The 25,474-nt window shown below is 38.3% G+C and overlaps 2 protein-coding genes across 9 annotated transcripts in view; one reads left to right on the plus strand and one right to left on the minus strand.

Moving 5' to 3' along the window:
• Positions 1 to 23,886, minus strand: part of NSL1 (NSL1, MIS12 kinetochore complex component) — a 48,537-nt gene extending 24,651 nt beyond the window's left edge. For 2 of the 3 annotated variants that reach the window (XM_008055090.2, XM_021710876.1), the window contains exons 1-4: positions 23,626 to 23,886; positions 20,691 to 20,769; positions 15,135 to 15,265; positions 13,405 to 13,459 (exon numbers count right to left, since the gene is read on the minus strand). In XM_008055090.2, coding sequence (XP_008053281.1) covers positions 13,405 to 13,459; positions 15,135 to 15,265; positions 20,691 to 20,769; positions 23,626 to 23,859 — 499 coding nt within the window. In that variant the 5' untranslated portion in view covers positions 23,860 to 23,886. The remainder of the gene's footprint in view (positions 1 to 13,404; positions 13,460 to 15,134; positions 15,266 to 20,690; positions 20,770 to 23,625) is intronic. The other variant, XM_021710871.1, reaches the window with a different exon arrangement.
• Positions 23,887 to 23,930: 44 nt separating this feature from the next.
• Positions 23,931 to 25,474, plus strand: part of TATDN3 (TatD DNase domain containing 3) — a 19,264-nt gene continuing 17,720 nt past the window's right edge. For 4 of the 6 annotated variants that reach the window (XM_021710902.1, XM_008055096.2, XM_008055102.2 and 1 more), the window contains exons 1-2: positions 23,931 to 24,083; positions 24,748 to 24,780. In XM_021710902.1, the coding sequence (XP_021566577.1) occupies positions 24,018 to 24,083; positions 24,748 to 24,780 (99 nt within the window). In that variant the 5' untranslated portion in view covers positions 23,931 to 24,017. Of the gene's footprint in view, positions 24,084 to 24,375; positions 24,431 to 24,747; positions 24,781 to 25,474 lie in introns of those variants that run through there. The other 2 variants (XM_008055108.2, XM_021710912.1) reach the window with 2 other exon arrangements.

A 25,474-nucleotide genomic window follows, 5' to 3' on the forward strand; every position in this document is an offset into this window, starting at 1 on the left:
CGGAAGCGGCCACTGCACTCCAGTCTGGGCGACAGAGTGAGACTCCAACTCAAAAAAAGAGACATGAGAAACATGAAAGAGCAAAGAAACTGGACACACAAAGGAACACAATGTTCTCCAGTACCACATTCCAATGAAAAAAAAAATCTATAAAATGCCTGAAAATAATTCAAAATAATATTATTAAACAAGATCAGTGAAATACAAGAGAACAAAAATAACACAAAGAAATCAGAAAAACAATTCATGACCTGAATGAGAAATTCAACAAATAGATACATAAAAAAGAACCAAATAGAAAACCTGGAATGGAAAAATTCAATGAATGAAATAAAAAATACAATAAGAGCTTCAAAAACAGACCAGATCAAGCGGAAGAAAGAATTTGCAAACTTGAAGACCAGTATTTTGAAATGACACAGTCAGACAACAGCAACAACAAAAAACAAAAGAGAAAAAAAATCTTAATTTTGAGTATTCCAAAGGAGAAGAGACAAACAAAGACAAAGAAAATCTATCTAACAAAATATTCCCAATTCTTGCAAAATATATAGACATTCAGATACAGGGAGCTCAGAATTCCCCAAATAGATTAAACTCAAAAAGGTCTTCATCAAGGTATGTTATAGTCAAACTGTCAAAAGCCAAAGATAAAGAGAGAATTCTAAAAACAGCAAGAGAAAAGTGTCAAGTCATATAGAAGTGAAACTCCCTTCAGACCAACAGTAGATTTCTCTGCAGTATCATTATAAGCCAGGAGAGACTGGGATGATAAATTTGAAGTGCTAAAAAAACAAAAAACAAAAAAATAAAACAACTGCCAGCTAAGAATACCAAACCCAGAAAAGCTATGCTTCAAAAATGAAGGAGAAATAAAGTTTTTCCAAACAACCAAAAACAGAGAGAATTTATAAACACTAGACCATCCTGCTAAGGAATGCTTAAGAGAGTACTACATCCGGAGGTAAAAGGATAATTATATACCATTTTGAAAACATATGAAAGCATAAAACTCACCAGGAGAGCAGACATACACATGAGAAAGAGAAAGGACTCAAATGTTACTACTATAGAAAACCATCGAATTACAATGATAAATATTAAGAGAGAAAAAAAGGAGCAAAGGGTATATAAAACAATCAGAAAAAATTAATCAAATGACAAAATAAGGCCTTACATATCAATAATAATGTAAATGGATTAAATTACCAAATTGCCCACTTAAAACATATAGAATGACTGGATTTTTTAAAATGACCCAACTATATACACTGCCTGTAAGAAATTCACTTTACCTTAAGATGCATATAGACTGAAAGTGAAGAAATGGAAAAAGGTATTTCATGTTATTGGAAGCCAAAAGTGAACAGGCACAGCTATATTTATATCAAATAAAACAAACTTTAAGTCAAAAACAGTAAAAAGAGATAAAGAAGGTCATAACATAATGATAAAGGAATCAATTCAACAAGAGAATATAATAATTCTAAATATATATGTACCCAACACCAGAGCACCTAGATATATAAGACAAATATTATTATATGTAAAGGAAGAGAAAGATTCCAGTACAATAATAGTTGAGGACTTCAATATCCACTCTCGGGACTGGATGGATCATCTACACATAAATACAACAAAGAAACACTAGATTTTAACTGTTCTTTCTTTATTTACTTATTAGAGCTGGGGGTCTCACTCTGTCACAGCTCACCACAGCCTTGACCTCCTGGGCACAAGTGATCCTTCCATGTCAGTATCCCAAGCAGTGGGGACTATAGGTGCATGCCATCACGCCAAGCTAATTATCTTATTTTATTTTATTTTGTAGAGACAAGGTCTTGCTATGTTGCATAGACTGGTCTCGAACTGCAGGGCTGAAGCAATGCTCCAGTCCTAGCCTCCCACAGTGTTGGGATTTCAGGCATGAATCACTGCGCCCAGTCTAAACTGAACTTGAGACTAAACGGACCTAACAGAAACTGATGGAAAATTTCACATAACTGCTGCAGAATACACAGTCTTTTCTCATCAGCATGTGAAATATTTTCCAGGGTAGACTATATGTTGGGCCACAAAACAAGTTTCAACAAATTTTTAAAAATCAAAATTATATCATATCTAGTCAGACCACAATAGAATAAAGCTCAAAATCAGTAACAAGAGGAACTTTGGAAACTATACAAATACATACAATAAGTTTTGCTTTGTTTTGTTTTGAGTTGGAGTCTTACTCTGTCATCCAGACTGGAATGCAGTGGCACGCTCATGTCCACTGCAGTCTCAACCTACTGGGCTCAGGTGATCCTTCTGCCTCAGCCTTCCAAGTAGCTGGAACTATAGATGCGCTCTACCATGCCTGGCTAATTTTTTATTTACTGTTGAGATGAGGTCTCGCCAAGTTGCACAGGCTGGTCTTGAACCCTGAGCCACCACACCTGGCTACAATAAGTTTCTTAAGGGTCAGTGAAAAATAAAGAAATTAAGAAAAAAATTAAAATATTTATTGAAACAAAAACAAAAATACAACGTATGTATGGGATACACCAAAAGCAGCGCTAAGAAGGAATTTTATAGCAATAAATGCCTTTATCAAAAAATTAGAAGGGCCAGGTGCAATGGCTCATGCCTGTAATGACAGCACTTTGGGAGTCGGAGGCAAGAGAACGCTGAACCCGGGGGTTCAAGACTAGCCTGGGCAACTTGGGGAGACCTCGTCTCTACAATAAAAATTTTTTGAATTAGCTGGACGTTGTGGCACATACCTGTACTTCCAGCTACCTGGAAGGCTGATTCGGAAGGATTGCATGAGCTCAACAGGTGGAGGCTGCGGTGGCCATGATCATGCCACTGTGCTCCAGCCTGGGTGAAAGAGTGAGATTTTGAGATTAAAAAAAAAAAGCAGAAGAATTTCAAATAAATAACCTAATGATATACTTCAAGAAACTAGAAAAGCAAGAATAAACCAAACCCCAAACCCAAAATTAGTAAAGTAATAATAAAGATTAGAGTAGAACTAAACAAAGTACAGACTGAAAAAGCAATACAAAAAATCAGCAAAAGGAAAAGTTGGTGTTTAGAAAAGATAAACAAAATTGATAAACTGCTAGCTAGACTAACCAAGAAAAAAGAAAAAAAATCCAAATAAATAAAATCAGAAACAAAAAAGGAGACATTACAACTGATACCACAGAAATACCAAAAAAAAAAAAAAAATCACCAGAGACTTTTATAAACAACTATACACTAACAAACTGGAAAACCTAGAGGAAATTAAAAAATTCCTAGACACATACAACACACTATGGCTGAATCAGGAATATAATAGAAAATATGAGCAGACCAGTAGCATGTAACAAGATTAAATCACTAATAAAATGTCTCACAACAAAGTAAAGCCCAGGACTGGATGACATTATTGCTAAATTCTTCCAAATTTATATAGAAGAACTAACACCAATTCTTTTCAAAGTATTCCAAAAAACTGAAAAGGAGGGAATTCTTTCTAACTCATTCTATGATGACAGCATTACCCTGATACTAAAACTAGACAGGGATACTACAAAAAAATAAAACTACAGGAAAATATCTTTGGCGATCACAGACATAAAAATTCTCCACACAATACTAGTAAACCAAATCAATAAATGTATATATCACCAGAATAAAGGACAAAATGATATGATCATCTCAATAGAATAAAAAAATTTAATAAACCTCAATATCCTTTCATGATAAGAACTCAAGAAAACAGGCACAGAAGGACTGTACATCTACATAATAAAGGTCATATATGGCCATATATGACAAACCCACAGCTAACATCACACTGAGTGGGGAAAAGCTGAAAGTCTTTTTCCTAAAAACTGGAACAAGATAAGGATGCCCACTCTTATCACTCCTTTTCAACACAGTACTGGAAGTCCTAGCTAGAGCAATCAGCTAAGAGAAATAAATAAATAGCATCCAAATTGAAAAAGAGGAAGTCAAATAGTCTCTCTTTGCACATGACATGATCTTATATACAAAAAACTTCAAGACCCCACCAAAAAACTCTCGGAACTGATAAACAAATTTAATAAAGTTGTAGGATACAAAATCAACATATGAGGACAGACAATTAAGATCGTGAACTCATCCTAGAAAAAGTGCTACATATCTCATTGCTGAATATCACTATGCTCTCCTTCAAAGTACTCCCCACGAGAAGCTATGCACCAATGCCAGCACCTCGTCCACCCTTCAAAGCAGTTTTGGAACTCTCTGGAATAGCCATCAGAGCTATTGTTTATTATCCTTGATGTCCTGAATGTCATCAAAATGTCTTCCTTTCAGTCCTTCCTTTATCTTCAGATAAAGAAAAAAGTCACTGAGGGCCAGATCAGGTGAGGAGGGAGGGTGTTCCAATATAGTTATTTGTTTACCAGCTAAAAACGACCTCACAGTGCTGTGTGAGCTAGTACATTGCCATGATGCAAAAGCTCCTTCGGGACCATTTTTTGCACACACCTTTTTCATGCCAAAAGTTTTCAGTTAAGATTCTTCTGTTTCTCTATTGATGTTTGTTTGGTCTGCTATGCTTCTCATAGTCAGCTGATGATTTTGATATACAATTCAAAGCATTTTTGCAATGTTTTTGTCAGTTCTACTTGTTAGTTGTGCTGACATCCAATGCTGTTTTCTTCATGGCATTATCCCCATACACTTGGACTAACATGACCCTGATTTCACTTCCACTCTTGCCAAGTTTATTAAGAAATTTAATGTTTGTTCGTTGATCTAATTCAAACTCCGACATTCTTGCAATGACATCTAGGACGGCCATTTCAGAAAAAGTTCCAAAACTGCATTGACATGCGGACTAGGAACTGGCATCGATGCATAGCTTCCCAAGGGGAGTACTTCAAAGGCGATCATAATGATATTCAGCAATGAGGTCTGCAGCACTTTTTCTAGAATGAGTTCACCAACTTAGTTGTCACACCTTGTACAAAACTCAGCACCATGTCCACATATAGATAATGAACTAGCTGAAAAAGAAATCAAGAAGGCAATCCCATTTACAATTGCTACCAAAAACAAACAAACAAAAACCTAGGAATAAATTTAACCAAGGAGGTGAAAAACCTCTATAAGGAAAACTATAATACATTAATCAAAGAAACTAAAGAAGATACAAACAGAAAAACATCCTTTGCTCTTGGATCAGAAGAATAGATATAAAATGACTATACTACCCAAAGCAATCTATAGATACAATGCAATTCTTATCAAAATATCAATGGCATTCTTCATAGAAATAGAAGAAATAATCCTAAAATTCATATGGAACCACAAAAAAGCCTAAATAGACAAACCAACACTAAACCAGAAGAACAAAGCTGGAGGCATCACACTACCTAACTTCAAAATATACTAAAGAGCTATAGTAACGAAAACAGTATGTTATTGGCACACACAAAAAAAGACACATAGACCAATGGAACAGAAGACAGAACTATTTCAGGACAAACTCTCAAATCATGTTTTTCTTCTGCTCTCAAACCGCAGCAACAATCACCACAAAAGAAGACTTCTGTGATCAATGTGTGGTAGTTTTTCCACTACACACAAAGCAGCAGATACCATTTGGGTATCCTCTAATTCAGTTCCAACACTGGCTACCCAGAGAAAGCATCAGATGCCACAAGTTGAGGGTTCAGTACAAGACTGTTCCCCTTCTTCCCACGAGTTGCAAGCCCAGCCTCCAAAGTTTCTGACCAACTGGCTTCAAGTTGGGGTTCTCACAACCCCCTCTTTGGATTCGTTTAATTTGCTAGAGTAGCTCAACAGAACTCAAGGAAATACTTTTACTGGTTTGTTATGAATGATATTTTATTTTATTTATTTATTTTTTTGAGTTGGAGTCTCACTCTGTCGCCCAGACTGGAGTGCAGTGGCCGCTCCTGGCCACCGCAGCCTCGACCTGCTGGGCTCCGGCGATCCTTTCGCCTCAGCCTTCCAAGTAGCCGGAATTACAGGCGCGTGCTACCACGCCCGGCTAATTTTTTGATTTTATTGTAGAGATGAGGTCTCGCCTGCCCAGGCGGGTCTCGAACCCGCAGACTCAGGGAATCCACTCACCTCAGCCTCCCAAAGGCGCGGGATTACAGGCTGAGCCACCGAGCCCGGCTATGAATGATATTTTAAAGGATACAAATAAACATCAGATGAAGAACTATATAAGGCAAGGTCTGGAAGGGTCTCGAGCACAGGAGCTTCTGTCCCCACAGAACTAGCGGGGGTGCAACTCCCTCCTGGCACATAGATGAATTCTTCTTCACCTTCCTGTCAGCCTCCATGTGTTCAGCTCTCCAGAAGCTCCCAAACCCTGTCCTTTGGGCTTTTTATGGAGACTCCATTGGTTGCCCATGATTGAAGCATGAACCAACCATACTGAAATGTGACTGGACTAAAAGGGTATGATCTAAACCCAGCAAGGTCTGTCTGTTCAGATTCTTCCTGCAACATTTCTTCCTCCAGAGTATGGGACAAGACCCTCTCTGGCAGGTAAAAGGAGGGCAGGAGAAGGTCAGAGAGAAAGAGATTCTGTTTCCTGAGACCTGCTTCTGACTGCCTCAACATTTTAACAAAAGACTATAACAAGGGTTATGGGAGTTACGAGCTAGGAACTGTGGATGAAAACCTACACACACATACATATACACATGGTGCCAAAAAATGTATACACATTTTAAGAAAGGAAAAAAACTGCATTAAAATTGTAATACTCAATATATACCTGCCTGTTGCACGGCGACACTAGCATTTGAGCAATAATCATACTACACATTGCTACCATAATTCAATTCAACTTGGAAGAATAATATATGGAAAACATCTCTTAAAATATGTATACATTTTTTGGCACCCCTGGTATATACATATACTCTCATAATATCACAAGAACCTAAGAATCAATCCATGTATTTATAGCCAACTAATTTTCAACAAAGGGACCAAAAATATACACTGGGAAAAAACAACCTCTTCAATAAATGGTGGTGGGAAAACTGTTTATCCATATGCATGAGAATGAAACTAGACCCCTCTCTCTCAATATACAAAAAACAACTCAAGATGGAGTTAAAGACTTAAACAAGGCTGAGTATGGTGGCTCCTGCCTGTAATCCCAGCACTTTGGGAAGTCAAGGCAAGATGACTGCCTGAGCCTAGGAATTCCAAGATCAGCCTGGGTAACGTGGCAAGACCTTGTCTCTACAAATAATCAAAAAATTAGCCAGGTGTGGTGGTATGCACGTGTAGTCCTAGCTACTCAGAAGGCTGAGGAGGAAGGATGCCTGAGCCCAGGTGGTGAAGCCTATGGTAAGCCCTGATTACACCACTGCACTTCAGCCTGGGAAACAGAATAAGACTCTGACTCAAAAAACAAAACCAAACAAAAAAAGACTTAAACATAAGACTCAAACTACAAAATCTCTAGAAGGAAACATAGGGGAAATACTGTAGGACATTGGTTTATGCAAAGATTTATAACTAAGGCCTCAAAAGCACAGGTAACAAAAACCAAAAATGGACAAATGGGATTACATCAAACTAAAAAGCTCCCACACAAAAAACAAATCACCTGAGTAAAGAGACAGCCTGTTGAACGGGAGAGAATATTTGCAAACTATTCATCCAAAAGGGACTGATATCCACCATGTTTATTGCAGCACTATTCACAATAGCCTGGATATGGAATCAACCTAAATGCTTATCGACAGATGAATGGATAAAGAAAATGTGGTATATATACGTATGAAAATACTATTCTGCCAAAAAAGAAAAAGAATAAAATCCTGTCATTTCCAGCAACATGGATAGAACTGGAGATCATCATGTTAAGTGAAATAAGCCAGGCACAGAAAGATAAATATTGCATGATCTCACTCGTATGTGTGGGAGCTAAAAAATGTGATCTTATGAAGGTAAAGAGTGATAGCTACCAGAGACTGAGAAGGGTGTGTGTGAAGGGAGCAGATGAATAGAGGTTAGCTAACGACACAAATATACAGTTACAGAGAAGGAGTAAGTTATAGTGTTTGATAACAGAGAAGGGTGACTATGGTTAAAAATAATATGTTGCATATTTCAAAATAGCTAGAAGAGAAGATTTGAAATGTTCTCAGTACAAAGAAATGATAAATGTTCAAGATGATGGACATCCTAAATACCCTGACTTGATCATTACCCACTGCATGTATGTATCCAAATATCACATGCACTCCATAAATATATACAAATATTACCTATCAATAAAATAATTTTTAAAAGAAAGAATGGGAGAAAACATTTACAAATCAGATACATTATAAGGGACTAGTATCTAGAATACATAAAGAACCATTATAACTCAACAATAAAAAGACAAATACTCAAATGAAAAATAGTCCAAGAACTCGAATAGATGTTTCGCCAAAGAAGATATACAAACGGCCAATAAGCACATGAAAAGAAGCTCCCTGAGCCTGCAGGTTCGAGACCCGCCTGGGCAACTTGATGAGACTTCATCTCTACAATAAATCAAAAATGGGCCGGGTGTGGTAGCGCACGACTATAGTTCTAGCTACTTGGAAGGCTGAGGCGGAAGGATCGCCAGAGCCCAGCAGGTCGAGGCTGCGGTGGCTGGGAGTGGCCACTGCACTCCAGTCTGGGTGACAGAGTGAGACTCCAACTCAAAAAAAAAAAAAAAAAAGAAAAGAAGCTCAACATCATTAGTTACTAGAGAAATGCAATTTAAAATCACAATGAGATATCACTTTACTCCCACTAGGATGGCTACAATAAAATGGACAGACAATGGTAAGAGTTGGTGAAGATGTGGAGAATCTTCCACACTATTGGTGGGAATGTAAATGGTAAAGCCACTTTGGAAAACAGTGTGGCAGTTCTTTAAAAAGCTAAACATAATTATCATATGACACAGCAATTCCATTCATATGTATATATACTCAAGAGAATTTAAGACATAAGTCCATACAATAACTTGTACATGAAATGTTCAGAGCAGCATCACTCATAATAGCCAAAAAACAGAAACAACTCAAAAATGTCTGTATGAGGGGGTAACCAAAACAAATAGCAATTTATTTATAAAAATTGCGTATTTATTCTTTCATGTTTAAATTTCAGTCACCTTCGAAGTACTCTCCGTTTAATGCATTACACCTATGGAGATACCTTTTCCACTGCTCAAAATAGTTTGTTTTTTTGGTTTTTTTTGAGTTGGAGTCTCACTCTGTCGCCCAGACAGCCTCGAACTGCTGGGCTCTGGTGATCCTTCCGCCTCAGCCTTCCGAGTAGCCGGAATTACAGGCATGCGCTACCATGCCCGGCTGATTTTTTGATTTATTGTAGAGATGAGGTCTCGCTGCCTAGGCGGGTCTCGAACCCGCAGGCCCAGGTGATCCACTCACCTCAGCCTCCCAAAGGCACGGGATTACAGGCTGAGCCACCGAGCCTGGCTCAAAAAAAAATTCACTGAAGCTGAATGCAGCCTTTCACAACATTGCTAGCTAGTACACTAATGTCAATGGGTTCCTAGAACACTTACCTAGCAGGGGAAGCCTGTACTACAAGGGGTCCACCCTGCAAAAAGTAATTGTTTTTTTGGGGGGGAGGGGTCCTCCATTGTATACTGACAAATAAATAAATAAAACATGGCATATCCATACCATAAAACATTATTTAGCAATAAAAAGAAATGAAGTACTGAAACATACTGCAACATAAATGAATCTTGAAAATTATGCAAACTGAATTATGCTAACTGAAAGAAGTCAACCTTTCTATATATAGAAAGAAAAATGTAACCATCTAAGACTCCTTCAGTAGAGGAATGGATGAATAGTGGTGTACTCATACACTACTATACATAGCTAAATTAATAGAGAACTGTGTGTGTATCCAATGTTGAAAAGAAAAAAGTTGCAGAATAATATGGCCAGTATGATACAATTTTTTTTTTTTTTTTTGAGTTGGAGTCTCACTCTGTCGCTCAGACTGGAGCGCAGTGCCCGCTTCCGGCCACCGCAGCCTCGCCTGCTGTGCTCCGGTGATCCTTCCACCTCAGCCTTCCGAGTAGCCAGAATTACAGGCATGCGCTACCACACCCGGCTGATTTTTTTTTTAATTTATTGTAGAGATGAGGTCGCGCTGCCCAGGCGGGTCTCGAACCCGCGGACTCAGGCAATCCACTCACCTCAGGCTCCCAAAGGCGCAGGATTACAGGCTGAGCCACCGAGCCCAGCTAGTATGATACAATTTATATTAAAACTTAGCAAATGCCATACATTGTTTATGGATACATATCTAAAAAGTAAAGCAGAAAAACATGGAAAGCAAGGATACTCAGGTAAGAGAAAGTAGAATGAAATGGTGGAAAGTACAAAGAAATTTTCAACTGTATCCAAACATTCTAATTCCTAAAAAGATCTGAAGCAAGTATAACAAAATGTGAACAGTCCTTAAATATGGTAATAGGTAAAAAGATGTCCATTATGTCTTTCATATTTTCTATATGTTTGAAATATATCAGGAAATGGAAGAGAGCAAGAGTGAAATAGAAAGACCTTCTGGAGTGCATGTGTAGAAATCCTGGCTAGAATGATGGTGACCTAGAACAAAGGCAATGATAGCAAGATGAAGAAAAGTGGATGAAAGTGAGATCATATTTCAAAGGAACAATGTATAGGACTTACTGATTAACTGGATATGAGGAGTTCAACAGAAGAAAGAATTAAGGTTGACTTTATCTACAGCAATAAGTAAGTCAAGGTGCTGCTTATCCAGACAGGGAACACTGGGAAAAGAACCAGTTAGGTGGCATGAAAGAAGCCTGTTTTTATGTTCATCTCTTGTATTTCCTACTCAGACATAAAGTGTTTATGGGGAGAATCTGTCTGCTTATCTCTTTAAACTCTGGGAGATCAAAGTCCCTAATGTAACTATGCTGGATCAATATTATACATGTTGTACTGTCTAAGCAATGCATTTTGAAAACCAGGCAACCCTCTTTACAAGTGTTTTCAAAGAAATGTAATATCATTTAGTATAACAATAACAAAAAGAAAAAAATTTCTAAGAAGTTCCCACAAAAGTTTTCCCATGTGGCTGATTCAAATTATTAAGGCCAATAGAACTGTATGCTTTCCACCTTCCTCTTAAGTCATTTAAATTAGTTTCATATGATTTTATTAGTTAAGTGTATTATACGATATGCAATATTAAAAGGTATACTATTGTAAATAGGATGTGGTTTTTGTTTTTGTTTTTCTGAGTCAGAGTCTCACTCTGTAACCCAGCTTGGAGTGCAGTCACACTATCACGGCTACCATAGCCTCAACCTTCTGGGCTCAGGACATCCTTCTGCCTCAGCCTTCCAATTAGCTGGAACTACAGGCGCACACCACCATGCCCAGCTAATTTTTTGATTTATTGTAGAGGCAAGGAATTGCCCAGGCTGGTATCAAACCCCTGGGCTCAGGTAATTCTCTCACCTCCACCTCCCAAAGTGCTGGGATTATAGGCATGAGCCACTGAGTGCAGCTAGGATTTGATTTATAATATGGTTATTATTACATAGTATCATCTTCTAAACTACTATTTATTTATTGTTTTAGTTATAGTTTATACAGCCCCTTACTTTAGTTTATACTACAATCTTGATAAACAAGCAAAACATTCTATAATATTCAGTGAGAGCTGGAATTCACACCTAAAGCATTAAACTCCAAATCTAGAATCTGTCATTTTACTGATAAAGAAATAGGCTTGCCTTTGGGAGGCTGAGGTGAGTGGATTGCCTGAGCCCACGGGTTCGAGACCCGCCTGGGCAGCGAGACCTCATTTCTACAATAAATCAAAAAATCAGCCGGGCGTGGTAGCGCATGCCTGTAATTCCGGCTAATCGGAAAGCTGAGGCGGAAGGATCGCCAGAGCCCAGCAGGCGAGGCTGCGGTGGACGGGAACAGCCACTGCACTCCAGTCTGGGCGACCGAGTGAGACTCCAACTCAAAAAAAAACCAAAAAACAAAAAAAGAAATAGGCTTGAAGAAGTCAAGTGACTTGGCCAAGGATATAAAGTTAATAACTGTAAGTTAATTTTACTTCCTTAAGGAATTGATGCTTTCTAAGTTTGTAAACATTATGAAAATGCATAATGATAAAATATCAAAATCAAGATAGATTTAAATTATTCTTTTGCTTACTTTTAAAGTCAGAATCATATGACGCAGAAGATTCTTCCACTAATACAACATAATGGAATAGTGGGAATAAAATCACATACGTCTTCAAAGGATCATTTAAATAAGTTTTCCCTTCTAAATTAAAAAAGGTTACTTAGGGAAAATTAACTGGATATACTTCAGTACACGATAACAGCACAAGTTTCAACTGCTATCTTTATACTGCTCAAAATCAAAACAATTGCATATCAACCATTGCATTTTGGCTACTACCTCCTTTTAGTGAACCATGACAACTAAGTGTTAGGTCCCCTAGGTCAATTTTTAATGTCAAACACAGTGAGTTATGTGCTTTTAACTAACTTCAGAATAGCTTTATGCTTGTTACTTCCCCCTCTCTGTTTATTCCATTGGCTTAGGCGATTTGAAGAAGGGGCAGGGGTGATGTGCTAAAAAGTAGTTCAGAATTCAACAAAGGTAAGGTACTCAAAGCTGTAAGTATAAATATCCCATATAAATAAATGAAGAATTTAACTGTTTTTCTCCTAATAGTTCATAAATGGTATTTTTGAGTGCCAAAGGCAAATTTCAAAGAGTCTCTCAGAAAAACTGTTATAAATTTTAAAACATGAGACTACAGCCATTTGAAAATATATATGATCCACATTATTAGCAATGTCAGTTCTGTTCCTGGATTTACAAAAGTATGTATCAATTTTATTTCTCTGTTTTAAGGGATGCATCTAATGAAAGTAATTTAGTTCAAAGACACAATGAATACACTTTTCTTAAATTCAAGATTACATTTTTAATGAAATTTTAGATTGTGAACAATGAGCAACCAAATGAAGGCTACTGCACTGGGGAATGACACTATGAGAGAATGTTTTAACAGTATACTATACCCTTGGCTATAATGCAAAGAATGGATAGTACGATAACAATGAGAGACATAAAAGTTCATATTCCTGGGTCCCACCCATAGAGATTCTGAGTCAACAGGTGTACAGCAGGTTCTCATAATTCTAAGTGAAGAGATAAAAATGGATGCCTGGGAGGATGGTAAGGCAACAGGAAAGATACCCTTGATGCTGATCCTTTTAGAAGAATATCAGGAACTCACAAAAATTACAAGTTGATACTCCATTTTTACTATAAATGAACACTGACTTACCTGGATCAGGGTCACATTTTAGGTCCAATGGATGTACAACAGGGTGGTACTGCTTCTAAACATAATATAAATTAAAATAGATTTGATTTAATCTGACAAACATTTCCTTTAGCTAATGTAAACAAATACACTATATAGTCAATAATACCATTCTTTTGGGGAAAATAATTTAGTTTCTGAAATCTGTAGAGAAAGGTGGGGAAAAGTATACCCAAAGTCTGACTTATACCTTTTCCAGTACTGCCACCTACCGTAGACACTAAGAAATAGCACCATAAAAAGGTATAGTCAGAAAAAACAATCAAGAAAATTAGAAGCACAGGGACTGAATTTTGTGTTTAAAGTGCAAGTATTCTCTAAATTATGAATGAATTGTTTCAAAAGTTCATTTAGGGCAAGTGTTTGGAACTCAAAATTCATATTTCTACTGAACTGTTCCAAAAAGTGGCAAGTCTACAACGTCACCACACTAAAGCCTATATATATAGCCTGTGATACACTGGAACTACATTAGCAAAATTACTGGCACAGAATCCACAATTCAGGCAAAAAGAAAGAGGAAAAGTTTCTCTCTTACTCTTGCCCAAAGCCAGTAGAAGCCAAAAGTTTTTGTTTTTTTTTTAAAGAAGAAAAGGTCTCACCTCACCCACTTTGCATCACTGTTTAAATGACTACAGCAGTACTTTACTTAGGCCTGCCAACTTACTTTCTTATATGTAATACTGATTACTAGTTTGGGAAAGGGGGGACGGAAGGAAGGTAATAAAAGAGAAACTGAAAAATAAATACACTATGAATGTCTTTACTGAAAAAACTTTAAAGTGAATGGGAAAAGGCTGGTGGTGAAACGAAATTTTTTTTGAGGACTGCTACAAAAAAAATTTTTGCTCATAAATATTGGTTTTCATAGAATGATAACTAAAATGTTTTAGATAAATTATTAAGCCTGGCCTTTAATACCCTAAAATTATCCCTGAGGGGAAGTGACCAGATTTATATGTGAAAGTTCACTAATTTCAAAAACTAAAGACAAACACTATAGCATAATCTAAAAGCAACACATACCTCACTGAAGGGACAGTGTAATTCCCAGCAAACCTCCTCCCCATCCCCATGGGAAAACTTAGGTCTAATTTGCTTATGGATTTCTTGTTTACTTTTTATTTATTCCAGTTCTCATAAATATGAAAAGATAGAGGTATGATATAATTGGTCACTGATATTTACAGTAATTATAAGTAAGAAGCAAGTCTATGGCTACTGATTAAAAAGCATGGACTGAAGGAAATGACTTCCTTGTCTTTTGATTCAGGCGGTTATGATTTTTGGAGCAAATTAGACTCAATTCATAATGCAAATTTCAGTTATGATCAAGTATCCAATCATCACCATCAATTTAACTAAAGGATCTCCCAAAATACACAAACATAAACATATAATGTGCCAAATATAAACGACAGACTTAAAAGATAAATTTCCTTTTCCACCCTGGTCTCAGAAACATAAAGTCATTCTCAGTCTTCTTCCTCCAATTTCAATTTTAGTATCAGCTGTGTTCAAAACCTAGTATGATTTAGAACAGGAAAAAGTCTTACCAAGAGACAAAAAATACTAACTGAGGTAGGAAAGAGAAAGACAACAAAATATCATTTATTTCCACATGGATCTTACACTTTAATTTTTTAATAAGAAAATATATATAACATGTTAAAGACAAATCATCATCTTACCAGAATTTCTTGTTTTGCTTTTATGATTTTGATGACACATTCCAGGATCTTTCTGGGATACTGCTTACGTTTTGTTGCTATATCTACTATGATTTCATCAAACTGATCTTCAAGTTCTTTGATGTCAGAATCTATTTCAGAAAAAAAAAGCATATCTAAAAAAGTTCCTTATAACTTATTGTTTATATTCTATGGAAATGTGATAAAAACTAAATTGAAAAACACAAAATAATTAAGGAAAACAAATATAGTAAGCTAACAGATGCCCCTACTTTGGTGATCAATGTATTTACTCATTGAACAATTAATTATTGAACATCTAGAGAAGCTAGGCCTAAACCACAAAAATACAAAGATGAGCACAACATAATCTCTACTCTCTAGGAGTTCATGGTTCACTAGAAGAAACAGGTAATTGCAAGGAAACCTGATAAATGCAACTGAGGTATGAACAAAATGTTATCAGGACACACAACAATATAACTTTATGTGGGGAATTTAAGACTTTAAAGAAGTCATATCTGCCTGATTCTAAACTAGGCAAAGAAGTGAGGACCAATGGGAGGCCCAAACTTCACCTATATGTTGATCACTTATGTACTTAATCCTGAATTGTACCACACATCTTTAAAATAAAAACAATGTATGTCTGTGCTTTAAAAAAAAAAAAAAAAAAAGGGTAACAGCTGAGCTTGAAATATAAGTATAAATTTAATGGACAAAAAATGGTAGGGGCAGCAGGGCTTGGTGGCTCAGCCGGTAATCCCGCGCCTTGGGAGGCTGAGGTGAGTGGATTGCCTGAGCCCGCGGGTTTGAGACCCGCCGGGGCAACTAGGCGAGACCTCATCTCTACAATAAATCAAAAAAAACTTAGCCGGGTGTGGTAGCACGTGCCTGTAGTTCCAGGTACTTGGAAGGCTGAGGCGGAAGGATCACCGGAGCCCAGCAGGTCGAGGCTGCAGTGCCGGGAGCAGCCACTGCACTCCCGGGAGCAACCACTGCACTCCAGTCTGGGCGAGAGAGTGAGACTCCAACTCAAAAAAAAAAAAAAAAATAGTAGGGGAAAAAAATTAATAAGGAGAAACATTTTAGGCAGAAGAAACAGTATTTATAAGATCAGTGTCTTTGGGGAACAGAAAAAAGTTCTAAATAAAGGATGATAAAAGAAGAACTTGACTATAAAAAGTATTTAATAAGCTGGGTTCAGTGGCTCAGCCTGTAATCCCACGCTTTGGGAGGCTGAGGTGAGTAGATTGCCTGAGCCCGCGGGTTCGAGACCTGCCTGGGCAACTTGGCGAGACCTCATCTCTACAATAAATCAAAAAATAAGCCAGCGTGGTAGCGTATGCCTGTAGTTCCAGCTACTTGGAAGGCTGAGGCGAAGGATCGCCGGAGCCCAGCAGGTCAAGGCTGCGGTGGCCGGGAGCAGCCACTGCACTCCAGTCTGGGCGACAGAGTGAGACTCCAACTCAAAAAAAGTAATTTAAAAAAAAGTATTTAATATCAGGGATGCTAACTAATTTTTACTTTATTATGTGCTGAACCAAAGCTGTCATAGTAGTAGTGAGGGGAGGAGCAAGATCTGAAATAGGAATCAACTGGATAGATGATAGAAGAAAATGAAAGATACGGTGAGTTTAGTTTCTTTCATTTAACTAAGTCTATTTTATCGAAAGTTCTCCTATGTTTTAAAATAGAGGTCCTGCTGGGCTTGGTGTCTCAGCCTGTAATCCTGCACCTTTGGGAAGCTGAGGTGAGTGGATTGCCTGAGCCCTCGGGTTCGAGACCCGCCTGGGCAGCGAGACCTCATCTCTACAATAAATCAAAAAATCAGCCGGGCATGGTAGCACATGCCTGTAATTCTGGCTACTTGGAAGGCTGAGGCGGAAGGATCGCCGGAGCCCAGCAGGTTGAGGCTGTGGTGGCCGGGAGCGGCCACTGCGCTCCAGTCTGGGTGACAGAGTGAGACTCCAACTCAAAAAAAAAAAAAAAAAAATAGTGGTCCTTAAACTTTAGCAGAATGAACAATCACCTGGAGAGAATGTCAGGAGTACGTACATTTTGATGGTAAGTTTGGGAGAGGGCCCAGAAATAAAAATCCTAGATGAAATAAATTCAGGGGTCTACCCAACTTTATTTTGAAAATCATGTTAGCCGGGCTCGGTGGCTCAGCCTGTGTAATCCTGCGCCTTTGGGAGGCTGAGGTGAGTGGATTGCCTGAGCCCGCGGGTTCGAGACCCGCCTGGGCAGCAAGACCTCATCTCTACAATAAATCAAAAAATCAGCCAGGTGTGGTAGCGCATGCCTGTAATTTCAGCTACTTGGAAGGCTGAGGCGAAAGGATCGTTGGAGCCCAGCAGGTCGAGGCTGCGGTGGCCGGGAGCAGCCACTGCACTCCAGTCTGGGCGACAGAGTGAGACTCCAACACACACCAAAAAAAGAAAATCATGTTAAAGAATGAGAATACTAAGTTGTCACAAATACTAAAGAGCTAAACCCTAAGTGTAACTGGTCTGTATCATCTGCCCTCTGCTGTAAGTTTATGCTAGAAATTGACTATTTTATTGAGAAGCTTTATTAAAAATAAGTTTGTGGTCTGAAACGTCAGATATGTATTTTTGATACATCTTGAAAAACTGCTGACAAATATTAGTTAAAGGTTAATGAAATACATTATGTATGCTCTTTCATTCATGTAACAAATATTCACTAATGCAACTAAATTACTTCTTTTGAGTATATTACAAAATAGTCATTTCTTACTTTGAATACTCATTTAAATAAGTAGCCCTCCCTAAATTTTATTTTATTTTATTTTTTTTGAGTTGGAATCTCACTCTGTCACCCAGACTGGAGCGCAGTGGCCACTCCTGGCTACTGCAGCCTCGACCTGCTGGGCTCCGGCAATCCTTCCGCCTCAGCCTTCCAAGTAGCCGGAACTACAGGTGTATACTACCACGCCTGGCTAATTTTTTGATTTATTGTAGAGATGAGGTTTCGCCTGCCCAGGCGGCTCTCGAACCCGCAGGCTCAGGCAATCCACAATTTTAATTTATCCATCAAAAAAGTTAAACCATCAACTTGAAAAGAATAATGTACTATTTCATAATCAGATAGTATCTAGCTAAATCTTTTTTGTAGGGAGGAAAATGGTTTCTTAGTGCCACCTAATGATAAAGCTGAAAAACCCAAATGTATAAACAAATTTGAACAGGAAAAGAATTATTCATTAATTTAACAAATACTTAATGGGTGCCTATTATGTACCAAGCTAAGTGATGAACATAGTGATAAGAAAAGCAGATACAGTATTTGCTCTGAAGGAACTTACATTTTAAATCTTAAATTTGTCTGGTCAAGCCTCCTGGAATCAAGTCCTTTCAAGGTAGTTACAAGGGGAGGGAGAAAGGGGTTTGTTTCACTTGTTTATTCATTCATTCATTCTTTTTTTTTTGAGTTGCAGTTCCACTCTTGTCGCCCAGGCTGGAGTGCAAATGGCATGCTCACAGCCACTGCAGCCACGACCTGCTGGGCTTAGGCGATTCTACCACCTCAGCTTTTCAAGTAGCTGGAACTACAGACAAACACCACCACGCCCAGCTAGTTTTTGTGATTTATTGTAAGACTAGGTCTCACCAAGTTGCCCAGGCTGGTCTTGAACTCCCAGGCTCAGGCAATCCTCTCACCTCAGCCTCCCAAAGTGCTGAGATCACAGGCATGAGCAGCCCAGCCATAAGTATTCCTAGGTGATTCTAGTGCACTCCCTCTTCCCTACTAATTGGCAACTGCTCTGTTAATATTTGGCAAACCTAATGTTATTTCTGTTTTGTTTCTTTTTTTGAGTTGGCGTCTCACTCTGTTACCCAGGCTAGAGTGTAGTGGCATGCTCATGGCCACCACAGTCTCGACCTGCTGGGCTCAGGTGACCCTTCAGCCTCAGCCTTCCAAGTAGCTGGAACTATAGGCATACACCACCATGCCTGGTTACTGTTATTGTTTTAATAGGTAAACTAAAACGTCAGTTTCGGTAACTTTGAAGAGACAAATATAATAATCGTAAGGACTAGACAGTGAAGTCTTTTGGGCAAAATATTATCTTAATGTTCGTAAGAAAAATTATAACCACAGAGGATTATATGATGGGTTTGGAATCAACTCAAGGGTATAACCATATAATGTGAATGCCAGCAGTGACATCAAGCTGTACTGGTCAGATCTGAGTAATATCACCTTGGGGACAGACAAGATACCTGGCCCTCTTTTCTGGGTAGCCCTTCTCTGGACATTGCTACATAGACACTAAGGAATTCTGCCTCTCTCCCCATGCTGACCATTCCTTCCTACTATTTTTCTTCCTACCCCGACTATTCTCTTTCTATTAAAACTTTTATTTCTTTACATACGTCAACACCATTAGTTAGAGTACAATCAAGTCTGCTTCAAATCAAGAAAAGGTTATTTTTGAGAAGCCTTCTATAAATACATGACTTCATCCTTTGCATATTACTTGTATAGTTTAACTTCACACTTTTTTTTTTTAAGTTGGAGTCTCATTCTATCACCCAGACTGGAATGCAGGTAATTCACTATCCACTACAAAGATTATGTACATATATAACTTGCTTTGTAAATAATTACAGGAATTCTCTGGACCTGTTTCTTCATTGGAGGATGGTTCTACAGTATTATCCAATAAACCAGACAAGGGTACTTTTGAAGATTAATCATATGAAGCCGGGCTTGGTGGCTCAGCCTGTAATCCCGTGCCTTTGGGAGGCTGAGGTGAGTGGATTGCCTGAGCCCGCGGGTTCGAGACCCGCCTGGGCAGCAAGACCTCATCTCTACAATAAGTAAAAAAAAAAAATCAGCTGGGCGTGGTAGCGCATGCCTGTAATTCCGGTTACTTGGAAGGCTGAGGCGGAAGGATCGCCGGAGCCCAGCAGGTCGAGGCTGCGGTGGCCAGGAGCGGCCACTGCACTCTAGTCTGGGTGACAGAGTGAGACTCCAACTCAAAAAAAAAAAAAAAAAGTCATATGAAAGTCCTATTTAAAATTCTAGACAGCATATATGAAGGATTAAGGTTCCTACTGTGTTTGCCTCCAATTATGAGTTCAATAGTCTTCTATATTAGTTTCATCTTTTTATTTTCCTAGTAAATATATTTTTTTTTTTTTTGAGTTGGAGTCTCACTGTCACCCAGACTGCCTGTCACTGCTCCCAGTCACTGCAGCCTCGACCTGCTGGGCTCTGGCGATCCTTCCATCTCAGCCTTTCAAGTAGCTGGAACTACAGGTGCGAGCTACCACACCTGGCTAATTTTTGATTTATTGTAGAGATGAGGTCTCGCCAAGTTGCCCAGGTGGGTATCGAACCCAGGAGCTCAGGCAATCCACTCACCTCAGCCTCCCAAAGCGCTGGGATTACATGCTGAGCCACCAAGTCTGGCTGTAAATAATTTTTTAAAAATGACTCTGCAAAGGATTAAAAAACAGTATTCAAAACAAAATTAGCTGTAAAAATAACCCAGAAATTATTGACAAAATTTAAACTACATACCCATAAGACAATCATCTGAAGTGTCCTGCCATGCCTGCCCATTAATGCTGACATTCTCTTGCACAGCTGATTCAAAGATCTGTAATAAATTCACAGTAGTTGAGTCACAAAAATAATTTTAAATACTGAAATCAAACATTCTGGCAAAATAACAATTTCAGATTTGTGACAGAGGATATAAAGAAAAGTAGCAGATTAACCTCTTAGTATATTTATTTATTCTTTTCAATGAAGTAACATTTCCAGTTCAATCATTGATTCTACTTACATTTTAGCTCTGAGAGCTATTATGTTACCCATGAGAAAATCTGAGACAAAATTTAAAATATTCTTGTAAACAAAAAACATACTTTTTTATGAAAGAAAAAATAAAATCTAGCAAATTTAGGCTCAGTTGAATCTTAGGGCTATAAGTACCATAAACGCTTTTAATGAGTGTCAATGTTAATAAGAGGGAAAATATACATGCTTAAAAGAAAGTAAAATTAATTTGTGTTTTATAAAGGATTACATTTTTGATAGATGTACACTGAAGTATGAAGGGATGAAAATAAGAAATTTTAGATTTGCTTTAAAATAGCAAGTACAACAAAATCTTTTATTTTTTATTTTTATTTTTTGAGTTGGAGTCTCACTCTGTCGCCCAGACTGGAGTGCAGTGGCCGCTCCCGGCCACCGCAGCCTTGACCTGCTGGGCTTCGGCGATCCTTCCGCCTCAGCCTTCCAAGGAACTGGAACTACGGGGGCGCGCTACCACGCCTGGCTAATTTTTGATTGATTGTAGAGATGAGGTCTCGCTGCCCAGGCGGGTCTCGAACCCGCGGGCTCAGGCAATCCACTCACCTCAGCCTCCCAAAGGCGCGGGATTACAGGCTGAGCCACCAAGCCTGGCTTACAACAAAATCTTAACTAATGTTGTTGGTAGACATATGGATGTCCACTGTACAGACCTATTTTTTTGTCAGGATGAAAATTGTTCATAATACATTAAAAACAAAGGACTACAGGCATTTGGCAATACCATTAAATTTTTAAATGCACACTCCCTATTACCTGACGATTTCACTTCTAGCAATGTATCCTAAAGGACTATTCTCATAAAAAACAAAGTGGATGTACTAAGAATGTTCATTTCAGCACTGTATAAAAAAAGTGGGTAAAAAATCAAAATTCAAAGTTAAGAAAACAGTTAAATAAACAATATATCCATACTATGCAGTACTTTAAAAAATGAAGAATATCTCTACAATAACAATAATAATAATCAAAGACAAATCTGTTAAAAAAAAAGCAGGTCGATAACAATTCATCAGCTCGACATTATTAATGTAAACAAACACAAATAGAGAGATAGAAGTAAAGCCATAAAAAGGGGTCTTGAAAGTTTACTCTCCACCAAGTAGTCTCCAAAATAGTAAGTTATTTCATAGAAGGAAGAGAAAGGGGGAAAGGGAATTCAAAGAAGATTTTTACTTTATGCTAGTGTTTGAATTTTGTACAATGAGCATGTATTTTGTATCATTTGTAGAGTTAAAAATAAACAAATCAAATGACTGATAATTGACTTAAAATACATATTCTACACTTTAAATATTTTATAAAGTAATATAAAATATTTATGTATAGACTTTCAATGGATTACCTGAGAAGACCAACTGTCTTTGTAATATTTATTGCAGAGTCCTACCAATACTGTTTTTTAAGAATATATACTACTATTGTCATGTAGTTTTCGATAAAGAAATACATCAACATAATTAAAGTTTTGGCCTTACTTAAAATAAAACAAGTGAATTCCCTTGATAGTCTAAATCCTTCAGGCTTTATCTTATAATTCCCTTTATTGTCCTATTTAATAGGATATAACAGGTTAAGCCAAGCTCTTTTTCTGTAAAGTAACTAAACATTTTAAGAATCTTAGCACTTGCTAGAATAAGACAAATTCTAAGATTATACAACAAAAGTCTTCTCCCAAAAAACGACTAAAAATGGACTGAGCTATGTCTCTATTCTTGCCTTATTTGCAAGAAAGAAATGACATAAGAGCCACTGAATACAAAACTAGAATACAGTTGTATTCATTCTTCTTCTACTTAACCTTTACTTTTACTGTTTGCACTGTGGTCATTCAAACTCACAATGTGCTGCATTATAAGCTTTTAAACTTGTTTCCCTACATGTAAATAGACTACATAATCCCTTTATTTCTTGGGTTTCAAAAAAAAAAACTATCATCTTCTGGGCTTTGCAAAATATCTGAGAAAGGAAGGGAAAATGTCTTACAAGGGCGAATGTCTGATCTTAGTAAAGTTTATAACCAAGACAGCTCTTTTATCTGTTTTAGACTTGGCTTTCACTTTATTTTCAAGAAGTTCTACAATAGGCAAAAGGAAAGCCCAAAAGCTGGGCTGGGTGAATGATTGACTCCCAGGATTACTCTTTCCTAGAGAATTCCTCAGAGTGTCTGTCCGCACTACCCAGTAGGGAAGCCACTAGCCACTTTGTAGTTATCGGGCACTTAAACGTGGCTAGTTCGAAAGATGTGCTGCAATTGTAAGACACCAGATTTGAAAAGCTTAGTACAAACAAACGAATGGAAAATATCTCATTCGTTTGTATATTATAACATGTTAAAATATCTTGATTTATTGGGCTAAAAAAAATGTTGTATTTCAATTAACTTCCTCTGTTTCTTCTTACTTTTAACCCCAAATTACTAAATTTCAGCTTGTGCTATATTTTCACGGGACAGCGCTGATCTAATTATAATAAGTTGACATTAGCATCCCCTAGGCCCCTCGCATTTCTGAGGCAGCTTCTACAGTAGTCTGGGCACTGGTGACTGTGGAGGCCGGGCGTAGGGTCTTTCTGAGCCCTGAGACCCGAGGTGTAGGGTTAAAGGGATAAGTAAAGAAATGGCTAACTTGGCCCGTACCCACTGCGCGTCTCGCAGGGCGGGCTCCCGAATCTCCTCCGGCAGCGCGTCCCCGAGCTTTTGCACAAAGCAACTGCACAGCTGTAGCATCTCCGTCACAGCCCGCTTCGAAGTGCAGCGCACCCGAAAGTCCTCTTGTAGAGTGTGGGGAACCAAAGCCTGGCTGTCTGTCTCCGCCATTATGTCCTTGCTCCCGAGAGGTTGGAGGACCACCAACTCAGAAACCCCCGCCATTTTCCCTGTTTGAACTGTGGGAGGGCACTCTGGAAGCGGAAGAGCGCGTTCCTACCGGTGTAAGGAGCATGCGTCCTGCCGGAAACTCATGCCGCAGCAGCTGCGCGGTTCCGGCTCCCGCTCTGGGTGCGAATATAGAGCGGCGGCGGCGGGCGGCAATGGGGACTGTGGACGTAGGCTTGGTGGACTGTCACTGCCACCTCTCCGACCCGGACTTTGACAACGTATGTGAAGGCGATGACGGGCCCGGGGAGCGGAGAGCCCCTGGTCCTTTCCTCTTTATGTTCTTCTTGTCCCCACCCCCAACTTAGGACCAAGCTCCATAACCCCCGGCCTTTGTCTTTGGCCGTGTGATCTGCTCCTCGTTCCCTGTTTAAAGTCAGACATACCGACTTTTCTTTCTGATTCAGTAGCGGTAAGCTTCCTATCTGAGATACTACTTTTCTCAGGAAGCGGTCCATGAAATACGTTCTAATGGGACAGAAGGGCAGACAAAAAGAAAAAAACCGCAAAATCAGTTAAAAAGTGTTTTACCCGCTACGTTGGAAACTAGAGACTGATGATAGAAGAGGTAAGGCGGGGGGTCTGTCAAGAAGGAAGAAGTAGGAACGTTCAAATGCTGCTGGGGGAGGAGAGTGGGACGTCGAGTAAGAGGAGGTCAGAGAAATGTTCTTTCTGTTTGACAGTAGAGGTTTTTGTTTTAGTCAAGTGGAAACAAGCCAGATTTTACTGAAAGAGTAAACAGGTGGATCAGTGTAGCTCTTTGCTTTCCACCACCCTATTTGTTATCATTGTCATTTTTTGTGGTGCTTCAACTGTATTTACATACACAGCCAAAGAGCAGTACTTATGCATCTAAAATAATGGTGATTTTTTTGCTTGTTTTAGGATCTTGATGATGTGTTGGAGAAAGCCAAGAAGGTAAGCCATTATCATCTATAATTTCCCTCCCCCCTTCACTAATTTCAAGGAAAAGCAGCATGAAATTGAGATATGTTGATGTTGTTTCAGTAGTTAATAATAAGTAAGACTTATGAAGTGTTTATATGTCAGGAACATAGTAAACAGCAAAGCCCTTTCTGAACTTTATTTCATTTAATGTTTCACAATAGCCTTCTGAGGAAGTTACTATTTTATAGTCAACCAGTCCTTGTTTTATAGATGAAGAAACTAAGGCCTAGAGATTAATAACTAGTCCAAAGACACATGGTAGTAAAGTTAGACAAGTTAGTCAGAATTCAGAATGTGTTCCTACAGCCACCATGTTAACCAGTACTATGGAACAGATGGGTCCTTCTCTTAGTTTTTAAATTCACATTATTCTGGAAATCTTGGATATATTATAAAAGTTTTCTGAAATATTTTGATTTATTTGAAAAAAGTTATTATTTCTGTGTTTACAAAATTTATTGTGACTAGCATTTTGTGGTCTTCCCAGAAAGTGACAGCCAGAAATTGTTGGCAGTACTTTTTTTTTTGAGAAGTGTGTTCATTGGTAACCATCAGCCTGAAAACCTGATCTGTGTGTGTGTGTGTGTGTGTGTGTGTGTTTGTGTGTTTGTGCATGTGTGAGCAGTACATTTTTACATGTACTGCTTTTTTTTTTTTTTTTTTT

Source organism: Carlito syrichta, unplaced genomic scaffold (genome assembly GCF_000164805.1).
Source record: "Carlito syrichta isolate Samal-C Ts95f unplaced genomic scaffold, Tarsius_syrichta-2.0.1 Scaffold80553, whole genome shotgun sequence".
NCBI lineage: Eukaryota > Metazoa > Chordata > Mammalia > Primates > Tarsiidae > Carlito > Carlito syrichta.